The sequence below is a fragment of the Aythya ferina genome, assembly GCF_964211825.1.
Source record: "Aythya ferina genome assembly, chromosome: 18".
In the NCBI taxonomy this organism is placed as follows: Eukaryota; Metazoa; Chordata; class Aves; order Anseriformes; family Anatidae; genus Aythya; species Aythya ferina.
This window is the reverse complement of record NC_140317.1, coordinates 1,648,820-1,673,992: the sequence shown is the minus strand read 5'-3', so window position 1 is coordinate 1,673,992 and position 25,173 is coordinate 1,648,820. Positions and strand designations below refer to the sequence as shown.

At 43.9% G+C, this 25,173-nt stretch overlaps 1 protein-coding gene across 8 annotated transcripts in view; it reads right to left on the bottom strand.

Annotated features, from left to right (window-relative positions):
- Window positions 1-25,173, bottom strand: part of DNAH9 (dynein axonemal heavy chain 9) — a 200,061-nt gene that overhangs the window by 22,118 nt on the left and 152,770 nt on the right. For 7 of the 8 annotated variants that reach the window (XM_084491757.1, XM_084491761.1, XM_084491759.1 and 4 more), the window contains 3 exons: window positions 20,377-20,525; window positions 16,623-16,750; window positions 530-757 (listed from right to left, as the gene is read on the bottom strand). In XM_084491757.1, the coding sequence (XP_084347883.1) occupies window positions 530-757; window positions 16,623-16,750; window positions 20,377-20,525 (505 nt within the window). The remainder of the gene's footprint in view (window positions 1-529; window positions 758-16,622; window positions 16,751-20,376; window positions 20,526-25,173) is intronic. The other variant, XM_084491762.1, reaches the window with a different exon arrangement.

Genomic DNA, 25,173 nt, shown 5'->3' with positions numbered 1-25,173 from the left:
GCATCAGCAGCGTCAGATCTCTAACCCCAGTTAACCAGCAGGGCAAAATGCAAGGTTTAAGCTGGTCTCCTCTCCATGTTGCTGAGTGATAGATGACAGTTGTAATACATCACTCAGCAGCCCAAAATGGAGTGACACAAATACAGAAGTCAAGTCAAATCATGACAAAAGTTTCTCCCAAATGCTGTATTCAGAAGTTTGAGTCTGTAAAAACAAAAAAAAAAAACAAAAAAAAAAAAAAAGAACAGTCTTTTTAAGAATTATATATTGATGATAAAATGAGTGAATTGGACAGAAATCTGGCTGTGAACATCTGCGAGAATGTGACCATTCAGGATTTCTCCCTTGGAAAATGAGTGCTGGGAAAGAGATCTGGAGAACAGAGAAGGGCTTGATGGACCTGGAGACTATGAGATGTAAAGGGACTCACACCCTCTCAGCCTGGGACTGGTGAAGTCCCCACGTGTCACAGCTCTAGCAGCTCCAAGCTGCTCCACCACTGATGGGATGTCCCCGCTGCCCCTCCTACCTGGGTGAAGTTGTCAAGGGCTTTGTGCAGGTTCGCGTGCATCCCGGTTGGGGGCTCATTGGTGATTTTGATAGAGTTCTCCAGGATGCCCTGGGGAATGATGTGGCTGTCCGGGGAGGGTGCTGGCTCCGCACTAATGAAGACACGGAAATCTTGGTGGCTGCTCTCACTGTGCTGCTCCAGCTTCTTCTCCAAAGAACTCAGCCACTTGGCCACCAGGTGGATGTTCTGGCAGGGACAAAGGGGACACGGCTTCATCAGTCCCCCCTGCTGACACCCACATTAATCGGGCACCAAATCCATCACACAAATGAATGGCACCCACCAAGCCTAAGCACTGGAAGTTGATACTTGCCCCAAGAATTACACCTGTGTGTAATTCACAGACCCAAATATCCTGGCACATTACTTTTAAATTCACAGTGGTCAATATAAATAACCAGCAATTAAGCAAGCCATTCATGGGTTGTTTGTGTTCTCAGGGCTGACAATCTCCTGTTCATTACAGTTACGTACGGCTGATGAAGTAATGTTACTGCCCCAGACGTTTGTTCATTTTTAACAGAGTATCAGTGAGGGCCATCAATACCAGTAAATGCAAGTTAGTGGGAAAAAGTCAAGCTGGTGGTTTTGCAAAGACCTTTAACATAAAATATTTAATTATTCATGCAACTAGGTACACATATCTGTCAGAAAATTAAGCAGTATTATGCAGAGATCAGAAAATTAATGCAGACTTGCCTCACTTTTCCAGCTATAGTCCTATATAATTTTCTAAAATTCCAGGCAATAAAATAGCTTTTCTTACACTAGGAACAGGACAGATCACCTACAGCAGGGGTTCTTGGTCTAAAACCACCATAATTTTAAAGTTAGATGTGCAATCCAAGCTGGCTCTGCTAACAGGCACTGTGGAAGGTGACTTATCCCATCCAGAGACAGGACAAGGAACTTCCTAAACTTAAAAAGCAGATGCCAAAAAGATAAACTGCTTGCAGGTGGCAAGGAAATTACACTAAGAAACCATATTAGAGACTTAGAATAAATATATATCACCTATAACAAGGATCAGAAAGGAGCTCTCATAGTTAAATAGCAGAGTAATGGAGACTATTAAGAGTAAAATGACATTCTTCAGAAAAAGGAAATCATGTCCAAATGAGAAAAACAGAAAAGAGCACAAAATCCAGTCATGGTAAGGCTGAAAACGATTTTAAAAAGCAATCTTCTGAAAACAATAAAAAACAATAATAAAACCTTCTCCAGGCACAAGAAACTTACCACAGAGCCTATAAAACTAAAAGATGATCAAGGTGTATAGGGAGTGCCCAAGAAAGGCAAGGCCACCACAAAACAGCTCATATTTGGAGGAATATTCACTGCAGACTTTGGGGAGGGTATCCTGTTTTATAGCCTATTTTACAGGGGCAGAATCACTCACATGCTGAGGTTGGAGGTCATCCATCCAAACCTCCTGCGCAGAGCAGGGTCAGACAGAGCTGGCTGCCCAGAACTGTGTACAGATAGGTCTTTGAATAACTCCAAGGACTGAGCCTCCACAACCTCTCTGGGCAACTTTTCAACCACCCTAACAGTAAAAATAAATATAAATTATTATATTTAAGGAAAAATTCCTCTCTTTCAATTGTGCCAATTGCCTCTTGCTCTTTCATTGGGCACCACTATGAACAGCCTGGCTCCATCTTCTGTACTCCCTCTGGCAAAAGGTATTTAAACCAACTGACAAACCCCTCTGAGCTAATTCATTTTGAGGCTAAATAATCCCAGCTCTCTCAGACTTTCCTCATATGACAGATGCTCCAGTCCCTTAATCACCAGAAAGACTCTTAAATTGAAGCAGCAGATGAAGAGTTTTTAGGACAAATTAATAATCTAATAATAACAATTTACTAGGACCAGATGGTAGCCACCCTAAAGAAACTCAGATGTGGAAGTGGTCCATTACTGCTCAGTGGGCACTAGACAAACTGGTAGGAGCCTTAATAAGCAGTGAATCAACACAAAAATGGTGTGAATTAGAGAAAACGAGAAACTTAAGACTTCCAACCCATTTTAGGTTGCTAACAGGGGGATGCCCAAATTTAAGCGTGTCACCATATGTGATTGCTGGAAAGGCAGAGGTATCTCCAGAAGGTCACCACACCAGCTTCAGGAATCACTCAGGAAGGTGGAAGAATTGCCTCCATGGGGCCAGTGTCTCTCCATGTTTGTACCTTAATCCAAATAGAATATTTATCTTTCACTTAACAATTTTATTGCAGCTAAGGGAGAAGGTCTCAGAGACAAGCAACCAATTAAGGCATAGGAAACAGGCTGGGAAGCTACTCACAGGGTTTGAACTGCTCACCATATTCAAAAACCACCTGAAAGAGTGAATGATTAGTGAGCTGACAAAATTAGTCATAAGACAAACTAATTCCAGGTAGTAAAAACCAAACCTGATGGCAAAGAAGTGCAAAAGTGTGCCATCATTCTAAATGACTGGCTATGATATGGCAGAAGAAATTCAGTGTTGATAGATGCAGTAATGCATGCAGAAAATCAACCCTAGATATTTATATGTGTAAACAATGACAGGTTCAGAATTAGCTATTACCACTCAGAGATCTCAGAGTCCTTATGGTTATTCTCTGCAAATAACAATTCAATGCTTAGCAGTGCGACAGCAATCAAATGTCAGCAAAGAAACAGCAAATAAACTGGAAACATTATTATGTCACTCCATAAATCCATGGCAGGCCTTCATCTTGGATGCAATACCCAGTTCTCATTTCTCTGTCCCCAGAAAGATATAGCTTCCATTCAACAAGCCACAAAATTGACATGGACTTGCCAACTTGGAGAGAGAGATCAGGGTGGAGGTGATGAATGAAGGATAATAATGTAGGCATGAACAGAGCAGTACATTCTTATATGATGCATAACTAAATTGAGAATTCATTGTATCAGGGTTTTGTGGAGGTTGAGAGAATCTGGAATGAAGCTGAGCTTTGATTAACAGCAAGACACATCACTGCGTGCTTACCCTATTCATACATCCTTTCCCTCAGCATCTGGGCCTGCCTTCTGACGGGCAGGGAGTTGGGCTGTCTGCCCCAGCACGGTGCTTTTATGGACTGATGGCACAGAAGAGCACTGAGGGAGCTCCCTCATGAAAACACAAAAACTTTTGTTCTGGAGGTTTCGGTTGCCTCTCACAGTCTGCTTGTGGAGAGATTCCATCCAGGACTGAGGAAGAGGATGAGCAGCTGCAGAGAAGGAAAGGCTGAGGTGCTTTGGGCACGGTTTGGGATGGGAGTGGTGGCTATGGTCACAGACTGTTAGCAGGGATGGGTCAGCACTCAGAGCTGTTCCATGAGACACAAAGGACCAGATGGCGATGCATCTCTCCAGAGGAGCTGTGAGTGCCTCAGGAGATAAGAAATCTGGCTAAAAACTCAGTCACATCTGGAATCGGCACCCCTTGCATATCAGTGACTGTCCTTGCATGTTCACCACGTCCTTGTCAAGTCTTGGGTGCAAAACCCAGTGTCACTTTTGTAGAGGGATCTGGTTAAGGACTGGTATATTTCCAATTGGTATCTCAATCATACTTTTTTTTTTTCCCCCCTATATATACATAAATATATATATGTTGTTATGGTGAAGTCTGACTTCTTGACCCCTGATAGTGACTACAGTACACATGGATGCTCATCCTGGCTGTGCACACACCACAACCCAGCTATACAACAGTGCAGCCAGTGGGCTGTCCCTACCTTCTGCACAGAGCAACTCCCTTCTCAGCTATCACGAAGAACTCTGGTCTGTTCTTGGTGACACAAGCACATCTTCAGTACAAGCTGCTGCTTCACAGTGGCTTTCTGCTTCTGGATCTGTACCAATTTTCAAGGGTACTGGAAATGGGCACTCCTGAGCACAGATGTCTGGAGCTGAACTAATCATCTGACCAGGGCATCATAGAGAAGGTGGGTCATCTTATCCTAACCCAGATGCAAGCACTAAATCATAAAGTGACAGAGTAAGTGTGGTTTCAAAACCACAACGTCTTCTAAAAATGTGCACTTAACTAATTCCATTTTCTTTCTCTCTGTGGGGCTGGGTACAAAGTCCACCAAGATATCAGGGAAAATTCCTACGCTGTCTCCCTGCCCAAGTCCTCCACATTTTAGATGTTATAACCAACTCCCTGGTACCTTCAGTTTTGCCCTTTTTGCCCAAGATTTTATGAGGTTGCTTTGATGCCATACAACTTGCCATACAACTCCTTTTGATGCCATAAATTGCCATACAACTCCTGCCACAAGTCAGCCTCAGGCTCTGACAAGGCAACTGCTTCACACATGGATACCTTGCACACCCAGTCCTGCTGCCCCAAAGCTGATTCACGTGACTGGGAGCAACATTTCTTCTTTAAAACTGCACCCTAAATCCTTTCAGGGAAGGAGACTGAATGTAGTCTCCTTCCCTGAAAGGATTTAGGGTTGTGCTGCTGTTATATGGGTTAAATGGAGTCTAAGGCATGGGAGCAAATGAGAAGATGCCTGAACAAAGCAACCCTGTTCTGGGGAAGAGACACTCCAGTGTAAAACACCAACTATATGAACAGCATCAGGCAAAATGCAATTATATATGACCGTTAACACACCAGTGCTTGTCTGAGGTATTTAGAATTTCAAGAGATGAGGTAATTGCCAGGGTCCAGGCAACCAACTCAGTCTAGAAGTTCAAGAATAAAGCGGGAATGGACCAAAGTGTTTTAAACAGCTACAGAGATTTAGTAATTTAAGGGAACAGCTCAACAGAAAAGCATAAGAAAAACTGTGCATTAAGTATCAGTTTAATCACAGACTATATACCTGAGCCTGCTTTCATCTTTAATTGGCAGTTTCTTCCTACATCTGCTTTTGTGGTGTTAGATGGCTGAAAAATAATTGCTTTAGCTTGTGTTGACATGACACCAATGACCATTATTTGTCAGCATCACTGCCTTCAGTATCACAGACAACTTAAGAAACACTTCTAAAAATAATCAAAGCATTTACATATTATCCTTTTGTGATAGAATGGATGGAAAAGAATATATGCAGCAAAACATGAGTTGATACTAAGAATTCATGATTTGATCAAATGAATACTTAAGCAAGAAGCAGACATAAATAAACATACAGCTCAAAAAAAATATACTAAAAGGACAGACATGCTGTGGAGAAAATTCACAGGTTTGAAGGAAACCTTTCAAATTAATTCTCAGCAGTCAGATAACACAACTTGACAGAACATGACTAATGACAACATACGCGGTCATAATAATTGAATGTTATGTTAATTATCAATAATGACACAAAATAGGCAACGCTTCCTTAATACCAATCACAGTTGAACTACTGAAGAAACACCTCCCCATGCTTGCTTTGCATGCTTGCTTTGAAACCTGCCTCCTGATGGTTTCATAGGCTGCCTCTAGCTCTTCCTTGGGAGAAAGAGGAGATAATTAAGCCCTGTCCACTTTTCTGTGGCTCAGGGCTTCATACACTGTCAATATTATCTCCCTAAAGCACACTGTGTAGTTTACACTGCAACAGTTTTTGTGTACTCCTGATTCCAGAAGACCTCCAAAAGACACATTTTATGCAGGACAAAGCAAGTTAATTCATTGCTTTATTGATTTTTTTTCTTTTATATTTTTTTTCTTTACTGTGTTTTGAGGTCTGTGAAAAGAGCTGTTGTGTAAAAGACAACTCCCCAGCATCTCCACTTTGTCACAGCTCATGGCTCAGTCTTGGCTGCAGGTAAAACTGGGTTACAATTCATGGGCACATTACCTTTCTTTATGAATGGAAAGATAAAGAAGCAGGTGGGAGCCAAATCCTGCCAAAAGCAAACAGCTGATAAGAGGGTAAAAAAAGGAACCTGAAATATCTTCCTGTGCACACTGACCATTACCATCTCACCCTCTGTTATTTCCCTACTTTGCATCACAGAGTATGAGACAGAGAGCAAGTACCAGAGAAAGAGGGTCCACGGGCAGGGCTGGGGGGTATGTGCAGATAGACGGGAACACCAGAGGCTTTTCTTTCATTGGGAATGCACTTCCAAGCACCTCTGTGTGCTTGTACTTCACAAGGCAGAACGTGTATCACAGGACGCAAGTGTTGCTGTGGTAACCATCAGAAATAGCAGCACATACATACAAACCACAGACACTCCACAGCACACTCCTTTTGCTGACAGTTGCTGGAGACCCTGCATGTTCCTGAGAGGGGCTCTCTCCTTCACGCCTTATCTCCAATCACCTCCCGGAGCAGGGGGGATTAGTTGTGTTTACAATGCCTCATTCCCTTACGAGATGCTCTCAGAAAATTGTCACAGATTTAACAGTAAATCTGAAAGCTAGGTTTGGCAGTTCAGAGACAGCCCCAGCACTTCCATCTCCCTGCTCATGGTGGGCTGTAAAACAGGATGGGGAGGGGGCACTGTGGGTCTGCTCCCCTGGACATGCTTCCTCTCAGTGGTGGTGTGGGGTTCCACCACACAACAAGGTGCAGGAACAGCTCCATCCTCCTTCAGCCAGCCCTACGATCCTGTGAGTGCTGCTACAGGACTCAGAGACCAAAATGGATGAGCACGCACACTCCATTTCCGAGCCACCACCACCATCTGCTTACAGGTCTCTGAGGCCAAGCTATTTCTGAGCAACAAGCTGGGCTGTAGTTCGACAGAGAGGCCACCCCAGAGCTCCAGAAGAACCCCACCTCTGAGCATGCTGTCCATTGTGTCACTGCAGGCCCTACGATGATCCCCGCCATTTTACTTGGGCTGGGCAAACTAAGTAGCTTAATGTCATCTACAAAGAGTGACTTCTCAATCCTTGTGGGTCCCTTCCAATTCAGGCTATTCTATGATTCAGTGGTTTCAGTGTTTTGGTACCTATGATTCTCTGCTCACCATCTTAGCCACTAAGCAATGATGAGCAGCTCAGCTTTTGCTGCACTGGAAACTATACAGCTATTCCCACCTTTTGTTTATGGATGCATCTCCTCTACATTTTGTGGCATGATTTCACCAGTACAGACACAAAAGCGATACTGGCCTAGCTATAAAGGGACTGGCAATGTTGAGTCAAGCCAGTCCAGGTATGAGAGGGCTCTTTACAACTCTGCTAACACTCAGGATCTTGGCTGGGCCAACACTGGCTGTACTAAAGCTGTGTTATGTAACCTCACTGCTCTCATATTTGTTTAAGCCTCACCTGCTGTGGCTGCAGCTCCAAATGAGAACCTGACCCTTTTCTGCTACAGTAGTAAAAATAAGCTGATCTGTGACCCTTCCACTAAACACGGTACAGAGAATGCAAATGCAATTTGGGAAAGGGAACAGAAGAAAATAAAAATATTTTTAAAAATAAATAAATAAAACCACAAAAAACAGTGACTGGCCTGAAAATTTAGAGCACTTCCAGGATACCTGCAAGCACCTGAGTGTTGTTAGACCAGTTTTTTGAATGAAACTGCATTCTGCAGTTTCTTTTAGCACAGACATGTCTAAATGTTGAAGATAGTAAATGAAATGTGCATAAGATCATTCCTGGGCCTAATGTCAACACAACTGCCCCTTTCTACACTACTGACCCATTTTACACTCCAAAACAGGCTGGGTTATATCTGAGATGTCTACTGGGAATGATCGCTGGCCTATCCTTACTCCTGAACTGTCAGGGAGAGACCCAGCCGTTTTCATCCACAACCAGGAGCAGAACCTGCGCTGACAATGAGATAGGAGAGACAGCTGAGGTTCAGCCTGGCGAATGTCTCCTGGCACTGCTGAGCTGACAAGTACAGGCATCACCTAGGGGTGATGGCAGATAGGACTGAAAAATTCATGTACAAAGGCAAACACAAGAAGGAAGTAAATGGTGACTGAATGACTGAATGGAGCATAACAGGGGATCTAAAGAGAGGCTCGTAGGACCCAGAAGAGATACAGGGCCAGCTGGACTCAGCAGTCCATGGTCAGACCAGAGAGCTTGTTCAAGAGAGAAATGATGGCAAGGCACTGCCCTTCTGAAGAGGGGTATTGAAATCATTTCTGCAATGGCAGCTGCCAGCTTGCGTATCTCCTGGCCCCTGTTCAGGATGTTTCTTTTTTTTTGATCAGCAACAGAAAAATAGAGATAACATGGATCCACTTGTATTTTGACAGAATGTGGCACAATTTAAGGCTTGAGAAGGCATTTGAGTTTGTCCTCACCCCTCCTCCAACCACTCTAATGCTTCAGTCTTGGTTTGAACCCCACAGTCCAGAACTCAGGTCTGGACCTCAACCCAAATACAGACATTAGTGGAAGGAGAAACTACTTGGATTTGCCAAGCCTGAGAGCAAATGAGCATGAACTACAGAAAACCTGGACTGATCTTGATTCCCCAAAGTTTTAAAGACAGTGATGGAGGTTATCTCACCAAAATTCATTTGATAAAAGATTTAAAGATAGGTAGTGAAGAGCAGATAGAATGCACAGCAAAGAAAAATGGGTATTTCTCCTTTCATGTACACCTAGGAATGAAAAGATACTGTAGCTGGAAGGCAAAGTAGTCTTTTTCTTTACTGAAGCAGAGGCTTAGTGCCAAATGCTTTTGTGAGCCTAGAACGGACAATATGTCTGTTACAGGACAGTATATATCTCTTGCTTGAAGCTAAGTTTGGTGGTGAAGCGCACAGAAAAAGGCTCCATTGTGTTTATGATGCAGTAAGAAGTGCTGTGCCAACGTCTGGATCTCATACGGTTTTGCTCTAGGAGCTCACTATTATTCAATTTAGTACATGAAGCTGACTCAGTGAAGCAACAACCTATGAAAATGGGAAGATGCTCAAGAATTAAATTAACATGATTGCAAAGAGAGGGAAATGACATTTCAGCTAATGGATGAAGACTACAATTAAATTGGGAATATCTAATGTCTGAATTCTTCCCTGCATCATTTCATTCAGATCTACAGCTGTAAACATGTAAACAAATTTACTGTTTCTTTGCCATTAGGCTGAAAAACATCATTTGGTGATTTTGATGGTCACTGCCCTGGCAAAAAGCTTCAAAATAGGGCTAGAGAGGGAAACCCAGCAGACACAGCTTATGCCAGCACATACTTAGTGCTCCTTGATGTGCAGAGCTCTTTTCTCCCTACACAAATGAGACTGCATGCACCAGAGACCTGACTTTCACAACCCCAATCACTTTTCCTTCTCTGTGACAATCAGGTCCAACAGAGAACCTCCCTTCATCAGCTCCTCAGTCACCTCTGTGAGGACATTTTCACCAAAGCCCTCCATAATCCTCCTGTGCCCTGCTGTGTGGCCCCTCCAGCAGTTATTAGGGTGGCTGAAACCCCCTGTGAGGAGCATCTCAGCTTCCTGAAGTGTTCTCTTCCACCCTAGAGAGAAGAACAGAAGATATTTCCTACCTAGGAGTGGCGTGTAAGGCAGGTTAGAATAATCACTCCTCAGGTGCCCACAGCTATTGACAAGAACTCTGCTTGCAACAAGCTCATCATATAGAAACAGGCTTATTATTCCCCCACCTGTGGGAGAGCGTGGCCATGGGGGTCGACAAGCCCCATGGTTGGTGATAACATCAGACTCTTAACCATGAGGCCATCAGGAATGTAAAGAGTTTAGAGGGAACAAAGAAGGATGATTCAGGAGACACCTTGCCATCTGGGGTTGCTGTTCTCTGGCCATTAAGGCATGGAAGTTGCTGGGTGTTTGCCGGGGCAAAGTTGGAAAAGTACTGCTGTGGGGCAAATAGTATAGGAAGGGAGCCTGTCCTCCAGATGGGAATGCAACAAGGAAGAATGAAGATATGCCCATCAATATGAAAGATGAAGTTAGGTCTCAGTAAGAGAGAGCTAATGTTATGTCATCAATAAAGAAGTAGCAGGTTACTGATCCTGAAAGAACCCTGGTGTCCGAGTGATCACTACACCACACCCACTTAGTGGAGGCATAATAAATTCATGACCTGACATGATTTCCCTCCCTGGTATCGCCTACCTTCATCAGTCACTAGGATGAGCAGTGACACTACGATGTGTCACATCACACACATCAGGACAGCAGGGAAAACAGGAAATCAGACATACAACATCCATGCCAAGACCCCACCAGTAAACTTACTAAACACCCTCTTGAGAACAGTTAAGGCTTTGCTACCACACCTGTGGGGAGACTCTAGGGGCCTTCACTGCTCAGACAGCAGGATAATTTTCCACTTCCAGTTCCTACCTGCTTTTTTCACGTCAGGGATTTCTCCTACCTGAAGCAGCTCTTTTCCCCTTTGCTATAGTCCTGAGCACACAACTTTGCTCTGTTCTGCTAAATTTCATCCTGTTTGGACTACTCCAGGCCTATAGTCTTCCCCAGCTGTCCTGCATCACATTTCAATCTTCATCTGTATTGACAATACTTCTCTTAATAATATACCAGTGCAAATCCATTAACACTTTTTTTTTTTTTTTTGAGCCAAGGCGATGTCTTAAGTGAGACTAGTCCCTTGACTATTCTTTGGGAGTTCTGCTGGCAACATTTAACTTCTACAGCTTTGCTGATACACTCCTGGGTGGCACCTGCAGCTTTACTACAGCTCTCATTAATTAGAGCTGCTGCACTTCAGAGAATCACAGAACAAAACTGGAAGAGACCTCTGGAGGTAATCTGGTCCAACCTTCCTGGCTCAAGGAGGGTCAGCAAGTTTATTTCCTCTTAAAAGTCAGTGAGCTTTGCAGTGCAAACTATCTGATAGGCCTGATCTATCTTCAGCAAATTCCTAATACAACTGTTACTGTTACTTATATTTCTTACTTATTTTGCCCTTCAAAGTTTGTTCTGAAACTTTGCATATTACTGAGTTAAGACCAGTCTGCTCCAGTAATTTGTCTGTTTTAGAAATATATGCTAAATAATCCGTTATTTTCTAGTCAGATGGCAGCCTCTGATTTGACAGATTCATTACAAAAGCTTGCAATGGATTCATAGTTTCTTCCACCGCTGTTTAAATATTCTGGGATACAGATTATCCAGCCCTCTGAGTTGAACACATTATTCTCTTTGATCTGATTTTCCTCCTACTTTTAATAAATCTTGTTTTCAAGAAAAGTATGTTTGTGTGGGTGTTTTGAACATCAAGCCCTCAAGGACACAAAGTCTTCTAACCCTGGAAGAGAACTGTCACCGAGACTCCCTCAGCCAAAACATTCCAAGCAGGGACCAGAGAGTCACAAGTGACTTGGGAATATGCTGTTAGAGGAATGGCACGGATCTGGATGCTGGGCCTGCTGGTAGCAGGGCTCATCTTCCACAGAGCTGCACCACAGGAGATAGGAGATTGTTCAACTGTGCATGGGGTTTTACATGAGCTGGAAAGATGTCAGCTGCAGAGGGCAGAGCCCTGCTGGACCTTGGTCTATCTCCTAGCAGTGGTACCTGGCTGCTGCCTACCTCCAAGTTCACAGAACTTGCCATAAGGAACAAATTGACAATTAGCTCTATCTCCCCTTTAAAACTGAACGCTACCCCTCTTCCAATGCATGGAAGGCTTTGGAGAGGAAGGTGGTACCTGGTGTATGTGTAAAACTGCATGTAACACCAAGTGCTACAGGCCTGGGGCTCCTGCACCATCCTTTCCTAGGACAATGCCCTAATGAGGTCTGTTTTCCCACCAATCCAGCCCTACGGACATAGCTGGGAAGGTAGGAAACATGAAGGAACCAAGGGATTGGTGCATATGAAGGATGCCCAAGAGGTGACAACCCTCTGCCCAGACGAGCCCCAGTGCTGCAGCAAGGAGACACTGCACATGGCAGCACAGTTTAGTTGGGACCCGCACTGCTCACAGTGGTCACAGTGCTGCAGTTGCCAGGCACCCCTCACATATTTCAGAGAAACTCAGGCAAGAGAACAGGCTGTAAACAAATGCTCAGTCCAACTGCCAGATCTCCTCCTGCTTGAATATGCTTCCTGTGTGACACCCAGGACCCCCAGGTCTCTGCACAATCTGCTAGAGATGCTCCATGTAAGCACATCCACCTCTCAGAGAAGTCCTGTGTGAACCTGCAGGAGGGGAAGTGCTTTTCTCTGCCCAAGCTGGCTATCCCCTTCCAAGTGACATATCACAAGCCTTTGTGAAATGAGCTGGTTTCCATCACCCAAAAGTCTGCATGTAACTCCATCTCACACCTTAAAAAGTAAGAAAAAAGAGAGTTTCTTTTTCCTTGGGGCAAAAGAAATATATAGCATTTGGAAACTCTTAAAAAGAAAACCTGTTTTCTCAGTAAATGACCTGCAAGTGTATCCCACAGCTTGTAACATGACAGATCCTGCATTTCTCACAACCTTATTAATAAGAATACAAACACTATTTACATTTTCTTCCAACCCAAGAGAAACATTAAGGTGGTGGTGGAGGGGCAAGATACTAATATGCGCATTTATTCACACTTACCTGTTTTTTTCCTGATGTTCTTCATGGATTTTCAGCATGCCAAAGCAGTGGGATTTCATGCTTGACAAAATCTGCTTTAAAAGCTTTTTGTTTTGCTTTGTTGTTTGTTTGTTTGTTTGTTTTGTCTCATTTTCTTACCCATGGAGATGAAGACCGTTTCAACTGCTGTTAACAGACCTTAGCTACCTAACAAGAGACCAAACCTTTGCTGGCTACTGCCTGCTGGGCACTAGCAGAGAGCTATGGCCCAAAAAGAGCACACTAAAGCTGGCCAGCATGCTTCTGGTAGATTTTTCTTAGAAGATGATATCAATTTGTCAAAACTGAAACTTAGAGGCCAAGGGCTAGCTTTGGTTTCTGTACCTTTTTTTTTTTTTTTTTTTAAGACGTTTTGAAATGGTCACTCAGCCTGTACTGGAGATATTTAGTGAAAGTGATTTCCAGTGATGGGAATTAAACACCTTCAGGAGTGGGGTGAGTCAACAGATGTGCACCCTCCTCAGGTTCCTTTCTGCACCTCAGCTCTCCCACCCATACAGCCACAACTCTTGCCACACAGTCTGAATGCAGACTTAGAAACTGTTCTTGCTGCTTCAGAATCAACTTTTTCTGCTGCCTCTATCTTGTAATGATCAAGGAACATGTTAACCAGGTATGGTGTAGCTGCTTGACAGCCCCAGAGATCAGTTCTGTAGTGAAACTTGCTGCAGAGGGTAACCTCCTAATTTGCCTCCTATGATGCTGGTTTCCTTTCGGCGGGTAACACTGGCCAGTCATTACAATTCATAAAGAATCAGTCCCACATCAGCAGCCCTTCCTGACGTAAGAACAGTGATCCTGCTACTGCAAAACAGTAAGACCTTCCCATCTGTTTCAATGTCGCTTAATAACTGATTCCCACAAACATAATTCCCTGACTCTGTATTACTCATAGTACTTGACTATCATTATTTCTGGTTCCAATCAAAGACCGGTAATGAACTACATGCGTAAAAGCCATTTAGGTGAGCATATCAAGCGTTTGTCTTGGAAAGCGTATGTATGGGTTTATATGAGACAGCAAGTTCAGTGGTTATCAGGGGAGCTTTACTCCATGTTACCTGAAGAGTTGATCAGTGGACAATAAAGTGCAGAAGTGAACCTAACAGCTGAACAATTTGTTGTCTGCTCAACAGCAAATGGGAAGCCTGGATGTAGCTGTCCTGTGGGTGGCATACAGCCTCCAAACAATGAGTTTGATTAACGTGGGTAAAATTACCCTGACTGCCTCTTGAGATCTGCTCTGTCCCACTCTCTTATTATTATTGTGATGACTTATAAATTCTGGGGCATTTTTTGTATATCGAGTTGTCTGTGTCGTTCCAGGTCCTGTGTAACTGATCTACAAACACTCCTGAAGCTGTAAGGTATCTGTCATCAAAAGCCTCAAAGGAAAGACCTTGTCAAATAAACTGCCATATGGCAAATATTTGCCATGATCCACCTATGACTGAAATGACAGGATCCCCCTTCGTGGGATTCTCATTCATTCCTGCTGTGATGAGTTTGGATACTGATTTATCAATATCTGGAGTGGTCAGCATTTCAGCCTCAAAAAAAACATTTGTTCAACCTTGCAAAAAAGTTTGCCCAGAGGGCCATCTGATTTCAGATGGATTTCTGCTGACCACAAAAGAGTTGAGACCAACCCGCCCAATTTAGGGGATACCTACTTAGCACCTCAGGTTGCTCTCCCTTCCCTTTTCCTCATTTTACATAAAGATCAAAGCCTTGGAAAGAAATGGGGACATGAAGTGAAATACAGCGGCACAATCTGGAGTGGAGCAGCTTGGCCCTTCTGTGTGACAGGTAAGATCCATTGCCCTGTTGTCACTCCACAGGCCTAACCAACAACACCAAAGGCAGAAACTGGAGAGAAATGGCACTGCCTGCCTCAAACACTCGCTTGATGTTCCCAAGTCTGTCCTGAGAGTGAACCAACACACGACACCCATCTCCCCGTGGGGCCCTGCCTGGATTGCTCAGAAGGTTGGTGACTATGAAAACATGAAGAAAGAGCTCTGATCTCTGTTTTTAATCAGCCTTGTCTACATTACTTTCTGCTAAACCAATCACAATATTATACTAGGATGTCTATGTGTATGAATTTTTTTCAGTTTTGTGACCACAGCAGAGAAAATCCCAGGTGACTGACTGACCCCAGTGAGACCCGGTGCTGGCATCCAGCAGCCTGTCCTCACTGCCACTGCCATGCCTCCTGAATTTGCGTTATGCAGTATTTGCTTCAAAACCTGCTAGCAGCCAGCTGCATTAAACTCCTCTGTCAGCTCCCAGGGGAGCCTGTCTGCTCTGTGCCACTGGAGATAGTCACACTTGGCAGGTGTTTCTGGAAAGCCAGTTAGCTCGACCATCAAAATCCTTCTTTCATACAAATCTCATTTCTGCAGCTCTTCTGATTTCACATTCAGGGTCCACTGAGACCTTTTACTGATTGCTTTGCCTACCAGAGATATGAATGGGTGAAACAAAAACACTGAGGCCCATACTACTCATCTGCTAGTACTGAATCAACAGACATGGACACTAAGTTAAAAGAGATCCTATATAGCAAATATTCCCCATTAGAGGGGAACAAAAAAAAAAAAAAAAAAAAAAAAAAGTTAACGTTGCAGTACTGAATGGAAGACATTTTATAAAGCTGCTTAGTTTTACCACCATCTCAAGTGCGGAGGCTAGCATTGCAGCTGTCTATGTTAAAAGCCCTGGAAAAGCTCAGAATTGTCTACCTTGGAGGAAGCTTGCAGCAAGAGCATGAAGAAAGATCAAAATATCAGTGGCATTTAATTCAAAAACCAAAATCAGGCCCATAGGCTCATACCAGGACTCCAAGCATTGTCTTAACCTAAACCTTATACAAACAATTCAGTGATAATAAATGTTTATAAAATCCATATCAAGGAAATCAAGGGGATTCCCAAGACCTGCAAAGAAAGCTAGCATCACTGACTGCATATTAGCAAACCAAAGCACTCACGGAATAAGTGACTTTGGAGAGCACGTGGTGAAGACAGAACTCCCCTCGCACCCTAAGACTTGGCAACATTTTGCTGAGTTCTGAAGACGGCTTTAAGCATCTACCTGTTTTGGGATGCATAATGACAACACCTCCACTGCAGATAGCCTCTGCCTTTCCTGCGGCAGAGCACATATTCTTTTTGCTCATTTAAATACATAGCAGGTTTTGAGTGGTCAAAAGAGAACCATCTAACAGCTCTCAGGAAACGTTCTTAATGTATTTGTGGAGCAAATAAAACCACAGTCAAGGGTAGCACAGCCTTCTCTCAGAGGACTCCCTTCAACTACACACTCCATAGAGGGCTCAAGAGCAAGAGAACCAAGATGACAAAGTCTGATAAAAACAGATAACAGCAAGAAACAGGTGGAAACTGGCAGTTTTGAACATGCAGATAATGTCTTGTCCCATCTCCCACCAGACAGGAATGATAGCCTGCCCTTGTTAATTTGATCAGCACCAGGAAACATGAGAAGATGGCAAAACTGTTTCCAAAGACACCGTACCTGAAGGATGACCCAGTGACCCTCCTTTGCAGCCAGATCTAGAGCTTGTTCAGCAACTACCTCTTGACCTTGTCCAAGGGAGACATTGTGGAAATTCCTGTTGTTAAACGTATAACCAAGTTTTTTCCCTGAAAAAAACAAACAAACAAACAAACAAACAAACAAACAAAGAATGTTCAGCACTTTTTAACTGGAATGGCATGCAGCACAGCCAAGCTCAGGCAGCAGCAGCCTGGCTGAGTTCAGCCTTATCTAAAACCCTCACAGAAGAGCTATCACGCTTCTTACAAGAGTTATCTTGTCTCTCACACACTCCTTGCCAAAGCACTGAAAACAGCAGTGGCTTCTTCCAAACTACTTTTAATTACTGAGCAGCATCAATACAAAGGTACATTATTACAAAGTGCCTCTTGTTTAAAGAACACTATTCCCCTGAAACCTTGTATAAAAACGTATTTTACAGTGGTAGAAATTAAAATAGAATCATAGAATCATAGAATATCCTGAGTTGGAAGGGACCCTTAAGGATCATCAGGTCCAACTCTTGACACCGCACAGGTCTACCCAAAAGTTCAGGCCATGTGACTAAGTGCACAGTCCAATCTCTTCTTAAATTCAGACAGGCTCGGTGCAGTGACCACTTCCCTGGGGAGCCTGTTCCAGTGTGCAACCACCCTCTCTCTGTGAAGAACCCCCTCCTGATGTCAAGCCTAAATTTCCCCTGCCTCAGCTTAACCCCATTCCGACGGGTCCTGTCACTGGTGTTAATGGAGAAAAGGTCTCCTGCCTCTCGACACCCCCTTACGAGGAAGTTGTAGACTGTGATGAGGTCTCCCCTCAGCCTCCTCTTCTCCAGGAAGAAGTAATTTCCTACTGATTAAATAGTCTTTTAACAAGATATCATTCAGTGGGGAAATGTGCCATGTGAATGTATGCTCAAACCAGCAGTGAGGTTAAGAACCCTTTTGGTCTTGAGCAGGCAGCAGAAACAAAATCTGTGTGAAAGTCTTGTGACCTAGACCAAGGCTTCCTGGTTTCTCAAATTTAAGAATCAGCCACCCCTCTGTTTTCATCTTGGATTTTGGCTGTGTAGAGATGCCACCAGTTGTACTGCTATGTTTGTAGGAAGGCCCATGGCTGGCAGGCTGCAGCAGATCCCATCAGAAAGGGTGCTCCAGGACCTGCAGGACCATTGGAGACCACCTCATTCACCAGGGCCCACACAGTGCACAGTGGGAACCCCAAAGACCATATCTTTTAATATACTGCTCTGTAGGAAAGATTGCAACTATTTAGTGTCTTTTTATTTTGTCCCTGATGCTCCTCTGGGCTCCTCCTTTGGAGGATGAGCACTGCGTTGTGCTCCCGCAGGGAAGCAACCCCACAAACATCCATGCTGGCACCGTGCAGTGCGGCAGGATGCATTCAGCACAGCCAGGGAGCCCCCATGTGCTGTTCTCTTGGTGTTGCCTACACATATTTCTACAGGCAGACAGCATACGCACCCTTAATTCCTGCTGAAAGCAGATAAGTTTTATAGTAAAACAAGGAAAAGATTCGTCTAACAAGACTGAGGATGCAGCTCGTGGTACAAGATTGGAAACAGATGGGGATATACATAAATATCCAAACCCTTCCATTTGCTCAGGTTTTCTGCTTAGCCTTACTACAGAAAAACCCATAGGACACAGCATTACCCATATTTGAGAACTTCCAATTTTCTTTCTCACCATCTCTGGTTGCTACCAACATTGAGAGCTGCTGATCCACTCCTCACAGAGTAACTCTGCCCTCAGGACTCATCCTTTCAAGAAGGGATGGGGAAAATTTACAGAAGGTAGGTACTGCTCTAAACCAGGTGGTTAATAATGTAAATAAAACACAGTTTTTATTTCCCCATCATGGATAGGAACAGACTTCAGAGGGACACACAGTGAGCCTTCACTGGCTGCCTCACAAAAGACAATGCCAGACTTCCTCCTTGCTGGAGGGGAGAGGAGAGAGCACAGTGCAGGTAGACTGTCCTCAGCAGGGTCACAGGAAGCTTTCCGAGACCAACAGTGTTTGCTTCAGGGTCCTCCCCATATTGCAAAGGAAAGGCCCCATGAGAGGGCAGCATCTGGAAGAAGTCATCTTCCATTCAAAAGACTTATCAAGTCAGACATGCACTTTAATAAAACTTAATGAAGGACAGAGAAAATACTGAATAATAAATCTGGACCAAACCCCAGCGAGGCAGACTTGAAGGCTAGTGTAGCTGCACTGAAGCAATAGTTTCAATTTGTTTATTTTTTTTTTCACTTACACTTGCTGTAACTTTTCTAGCTGACTAACCCCAGGTGCTCAACTACACATATCTTTACAATTCCGATTAAACCACTCATGGCTGGCTTTTAGTGCTCGATCTCCCGCACAAGAAAATATCACAGGAGAGACAAGATCACCAATGTGGCTCCAATGGGAAGCCAGGCACAAGACAACACCTTCCTCATGGAGTCCCCTTCAATTTACAGTAATGAGACCTGATATCAGGGCAGAAAGAGATCAAAATACAATGCAAAGCCCAGGAGCTGCCCATGACCAAATACCACGATCTAGCCTGGGATTGACTTGGACATTATTAGGGAGGACCCAGAACATGCATAACAGAGAGGAAAATGAACCCACAGCTCAGGAAGGAAGTCGTCAGCCACCTCTCATCTGAATGATGGTTTAGTTCTGTGTTACTGGTGACTCTGCTGGGGCTGCCAGCCCTGCTGAGGTTTAGTCTAGAGACCTGCCTGCTGAAAACTGGCCAACAGCTCTGCTGATTGTCTGATAAGTAATTCATACAGTTTAGATGTACGTTAGCACTGGGGCTTGACCACAAGCAATGGTCTTAGAGATGTGGGTATTACATGACTGGAAAAGGAGAAAGGGAGAAAAGACATCTGATGAACACAGTGGCAACCTGGAGCAGCCCTAAAGCAATACCCAAGGGTATCTGGCCCTCTGCTCCAGAAGGATGGAGCTCCTCTGCTGCAACAGTCTCAAAAGAAGTGACTGCAGTGACCTAAATTTGGCAGTGGTCCAGCAAGAAGCTGACCCCATTTCCTGATGTACTGTAATTGCCATGTTCAGGCTGAAAATCATAATGCATCCACAGTGGAGCTGAGACCTGAAGCAAAAGTCTGTATGTTGGTAGCTTCAGAGCACAGGCACTGACTACAGCACTTGATGTTCCACAACAATCACTGGCTTCTCAAACAAGGCAACTCAGCGATGCCACTTTGGCTATGAAGCCAGCTGACAGCACTACATCATAACATCCACACCAAAAACAAGTCAGGAAGGATGGGATTAAAAAACAGAAACTCTGCCACTAACCAGCAGAATGTTACAGGGAGCTGTTGCTTATTTTTAGCTATCTGACAGCATATTAGATATCTCTGATGTAAGTTATAGGTTGTGTACAAGACCAACTCAGAGATTGTTGCTGTGTGAACCACACTGGGAACCTCAGAACTGCAGGAAAGAGACAAGTTTAAATCAAACTTTAGATAAAAATCCAAAAGTCTTTAAAAAAAAAAAAAAAAAAAAAAAGAGAAAAATCACATAGTCTCACAATTATCTGTTATTTACCAGATTACTCCATTATACACAAACAGATGAGAAAAAAAATAAAAAATAAATAAAAATAAAATGTCATGCCAAGATAATTATGCAGAAGATAAAACACAATTCTGTGGTATGCTTACAGACATGATTTATTTACCTTGTTTCTCCACATCCTTCAGTGGGTCAACTCCTGGAGACAGGATAAAAAACATTGGGGTTGCAGGTCCTGATTCCTCAAAGGATGTTGCAAAATCCAGGGGTCTCCCTACCACATATTTACTGCCAAGCTTTTCTTCTACAAAATCTCTGCCGGAAAGAAAAAGAATTTTTCTAGTCTACTATTGTTCAGGAAAGAAAGATTCCCCTGCAAATAATTAATTCATTTTAATTTTGCTGATTCAAACAAATCAAATTTCATGAAAAAAAATGGGTATAAAATCATTTTAGAGAGGGTCTGCAGAGTGGGCTCTGGGACCTCTCACTATCAACATTTGGTACGTTTAACAGATGTAAAATGACACATGGCACACAAGTATCTGACAAATAACAAAATGATATGGACAAACAGTGGGACCTACCCACCCAGCACTGTGTGAAGAAGTTCAATACAGTTCAGTACTGGCTTGGTTCTGACACAGATATCACAGGGGAGAAGAAATAGTTAAGTTAATGTATAGAAAACTGCTGCATACTTTGTAATCCATACAGCATTTGAGAGGCAACAGCATTACTTCAGATGTATCACCAAAAGCCACAAAAAGTCTATGTGATTTAGAAAATTACTTTGTTCTGGAAGGATAAAAGGGAAGAGCTCTAAGAATATCCAGCACATGCAGCTTAGCCTCTGCATGAGAACTGCAAGGAAAAATACAACTGAGCATCAGGAGCTGCCTAAACAGTAGGCAGCATATCGAGAACGTTCAGGGTGAATTTCCATGGGGTGAGCTTACCAAAAATCACTGCTTTACAAAAAGATGACACAGTGAACATTGATTCAAAGGAAGAGGCATTATATTCAAACCCCAGGAAGGAGCAGTTGCTTTTATAGCAAAGGTGCATGACTAAAGCCTTTTGAAAACCTCAGTACTAGGGGAACAAAAACATCGACCAGTTTTCAACTGGGGGATGATACCAGAATAAGGCAGCCAAATTCTTTCTAAGAGACCTGAGAGACTCCTTCAAGGACTAGTGAAAGGCAGTTGGAATACAAATGCCAAAGGGATTGCAAAAGAAAGAAATTCCAATTTGTTTGGTACCTCTTAAAAGTAGATTTACCTGGTTTGGGGACAGATTTGCTAAAGAGCTGCTGGAGAGCTTCAGTCCACAAAAATCTAATGAAGTTCATGAGATACAAAGTCACAACATTCTTGTTCTACATCAGACCTTGGCTCCATGAAAGCCTTGATGTCCACAGCTAATGCATTCATAGGGGTGGTCCACAGTATAAGCAGTAGGACTTGTGAAATGGTACCAGAAAAAAAGAAAAAGCGTCCTGTTTAGACATGTGAGTGGCTTGCAGCTTCTCTGCATTATATTAAGTCATGGCTGACAGATCCTTTAGCTGAGGAGTCTGTTTAAGTACATAACTGTGGCAGAAGGTGCCAGTTGCTAGAGTCCGTAGTCATACAGCATTGTTTCAAAGGTCCATCCCTCAGGGCAGGACTTGAAGAGAGCTAACTTTGACCTCTTGAGGGACCTAACTGGAAGAATCTCCTGGGCCAGGGCCCTAGAGGGAAAGGGGTCCAGGAGAGTTGGCTAACATTCAAGCACCACTTCCTCCACGCTCAGGATCAGTGCATCCCTACAAGAAAGAAGTCAAGCCAGGGGTGCAGGAGACTTGCATGGATGGGCAAGGAGCTCTTGGGAAAACTTAAACAGAAGAAAAAAGTGTACATGATGTGAAAGAAGAGACAGATTCCTTGGATGGAATATAGGAACATTGTCAGAGAATGCAGGGATGCAGTGAAAGCCAAGGCCCAGTTACAATTAAATTTAGCAAGACACATCAAGGATAACAAGAAGGGCTTCTTCAAATACATCAGCAGCAAAAGGAAGACTAAGAAAAATATGGGTGCACTGCTAAATGAGGCGGGTGCCTCTATGATGGCGGATACAGAGAAGGCAGTCACTGAATGCCTTCTTTGCTTCAGTCTTCACTGCTAAGGCTAGTCCCCATGTACTACCAAGTCTGGAAATGAGAGAAAGCCTGGAGAGAGGAAGACTTTCGGCTAGTTGAAGAGGATTGGGTTAGAGGTTATTTAGGCAAGCTAGACACCCACAGATCTATGGGCCCCAATGCGATGCACCTGAGGGTGCTGAGGGAACTGGTGAGCCTCTCTCTATCATCTTTAAAATGTCCTGGAGAATAAAAGAGGTGCCTGAGGAGTGGAAGAAAGCCAACATTAATCCAGTCTTCAAGAAGAAAGGCCCAGGCTACTACAGGCCAGTCAGCCTTACCTCTATCCCTGGAAAGGTGATGGAGCAGCTCATCCTTGAGGCCACCTCTAAGTATGTGGAGGAAAAGATCAGGAGCAGTCAACACAGATTCATCAAGGGGAAGTTAGTATTTAACCAACCTGATAGCCTTCTGCAATGAGATGATTTGCTGGATGGATGAGGGGAGAACAGTGGATATTGTATACCTTGACTTCAGCAAGGCTTTCAACACTGTCTCCCATAACATCCTCCTGGGCAAGCTCCAGAAGTGTGGGATCCATGAGTGGACATTGGGATGTAATGAGAACTGGATGGGTGGCAGAGCTCAGAGGGTTGTGCTCACAGTGCCAAATCTAGTTGGAGGCCAGTGGTTATTGGTGCCCCCCAGGGGTCAGTACTGGGTCCAGTGTTGTTGAATTTATTCATCAACAACCTGGATGAAGGGACAGAGTGCACTCTCCGCAAGTTTACAGATGACACAAAAAGCTGGGAGGAGTGGCTGACATAGCAGATGCCTGTGTAGCTGTTCAGAGGGATCTGGACAGGCTGGAGATTTGGGCAGAGAGGAACCTCATGAGGTTCAACACAGACAAGTACAGGGTCCTGCACCTGGGGGGGGGACAACCCCACGCACCAGTACAGGCTGGGGGCTGACCTGTTGGAGAGCAGCTCTGAGGAGAGGGACCTGAGGGTAGTAGTGGACAACAAGTTAACCATGAGCCAGCAGTGTGCCCTGGTGGCCAAGAAGGCCAATGGGCTCCTAGCCTGCATTACGAGGAGTGTGGAAAGCAGGTTGAGAGAGGTGATCCTCCCCTCTATTTAGCCATGGTGAGGCCACACCTGGAGTACTGTGTGCATTTCTGGGCTCCCCAGTACAAGAGGCACGTAGAACATCTAGAGAGAGTACAGTGAAGAGCCACAAAGATGATTAAGGGATTGGAGCATCTGTCCTATAGGTGAGCCGGGCCTGTTTAGCCTAGAGAAGATGGGATGGAGAGGGGATCTCATATATTCCTACAAATACCTGAGGGGACAACATAAAGAGGCTGGGGCCAAACTCTTCTCAGTGGTGGCCAGTGATAGGACAAGGGGTAACAGGTATAAACTGAACTACAGGAGGTTTCATCACCATATGAGGGAGAACTTCTCTACAGTTTGGGTGACAGAGCACTGGAACAGGCTGCCCAGAGAGGTTGTGGAGTCTCCTTCTTTGGAGATACTCAAAACCCATCTGGATGCCATCCTGCTCAATATGCTCTAGGTGATCCTGCTTGAGCAGGGGGGTTGGACTAGGTGACCTCTGGAGGTCCCTTCCAACCTCAACCATTCTGTGATTCTGTGAAATTATACCCTGCCAGCTGCTGGACTGATCTAGCCTCATTGTGCATGTGGAAGCATGGTAGCACAAGCTGTTGCAACAAGCCCCTTGCTGATGTTCTTCAGTAAGACTGAAGTGTGAAATAGGTCTTTGCACTTGGAATTCCTTCTTGAGAAAGTTAAAGTTCTTGGTGATGGACAGTAGAGCACTGACCTCACCTGCAGAGTCAGTCAGGATAAGAGTGGTTTCTCCTGATGGTTCCTTAAGCCTAGAGAATAAAACACCCTATGCTAATATCCCCATGGACCTGCTATGCAGAGTGACTGAAAAATCTAACTTTCAAGGCAGGTAAATGCAAGGTGTAGGGAGGATGGTAACCATCTTACTTGAGATACCAAATGCTTTCTAGACCATCTGCATGATGCTGGTACATATGACATAAGACACAAAAGGTCTTAAACCTTTCTGAACAGCAGTTGGCGATGAAGTAGGAATATTCTAGGGTATCTAAAATGACCCTATTCACCTATGATTAGGATACTGAATTCTTCCTTCACTCCTTAACAACATTTAAGCTCTTGTCAAGCACCTATCTCAGAGAGATAGGAAGGTTACAACTATACTTGTAGTGAAGTTCATTGATCATCAGTAAGGAATTTAATGCAAACAGATTTACAGATATCCTCACTGATACATAGAAGGAAAAGATCTGCAAGTTGCGAACTGAAAAACAACTAGTGGCATCCAACTATACTGCAGAAGAAACTCTCAGTGAGTTTTTGACTCAATGAATTTGAGTCAAAAACTCAATGAATTTGTTAAGACCCATGATGTTGAAGTGCTACTGGCTAAACCAGGAATGTTGAGGCTGAAATCCTCAGGGTGAGAGTATGCAGCTCTCCAGCACATTGCTTGAAGGGTTTCCCACTCTTTGAAGAGTCACAGACTCAATACAATTTTGAAGACAATTAGGAAAGAGGGATGTCAGATGACTATTAGCATTCTGTGTGGTACCTATCATGGATGCTGACTATTAAATTCAATCCAAAAACCTCTTTGCTTTCCTACATCAGACTACGAGAAGTTACAGACTGACGTGAAAAGGACAGATGAATACACATGTGTTTTTTAGAGAGTTGAATTTCTTAGGAGCATCAGATTTCCTCTCTAAGGGAACAATATCTGCTTTAGCAAGACTGC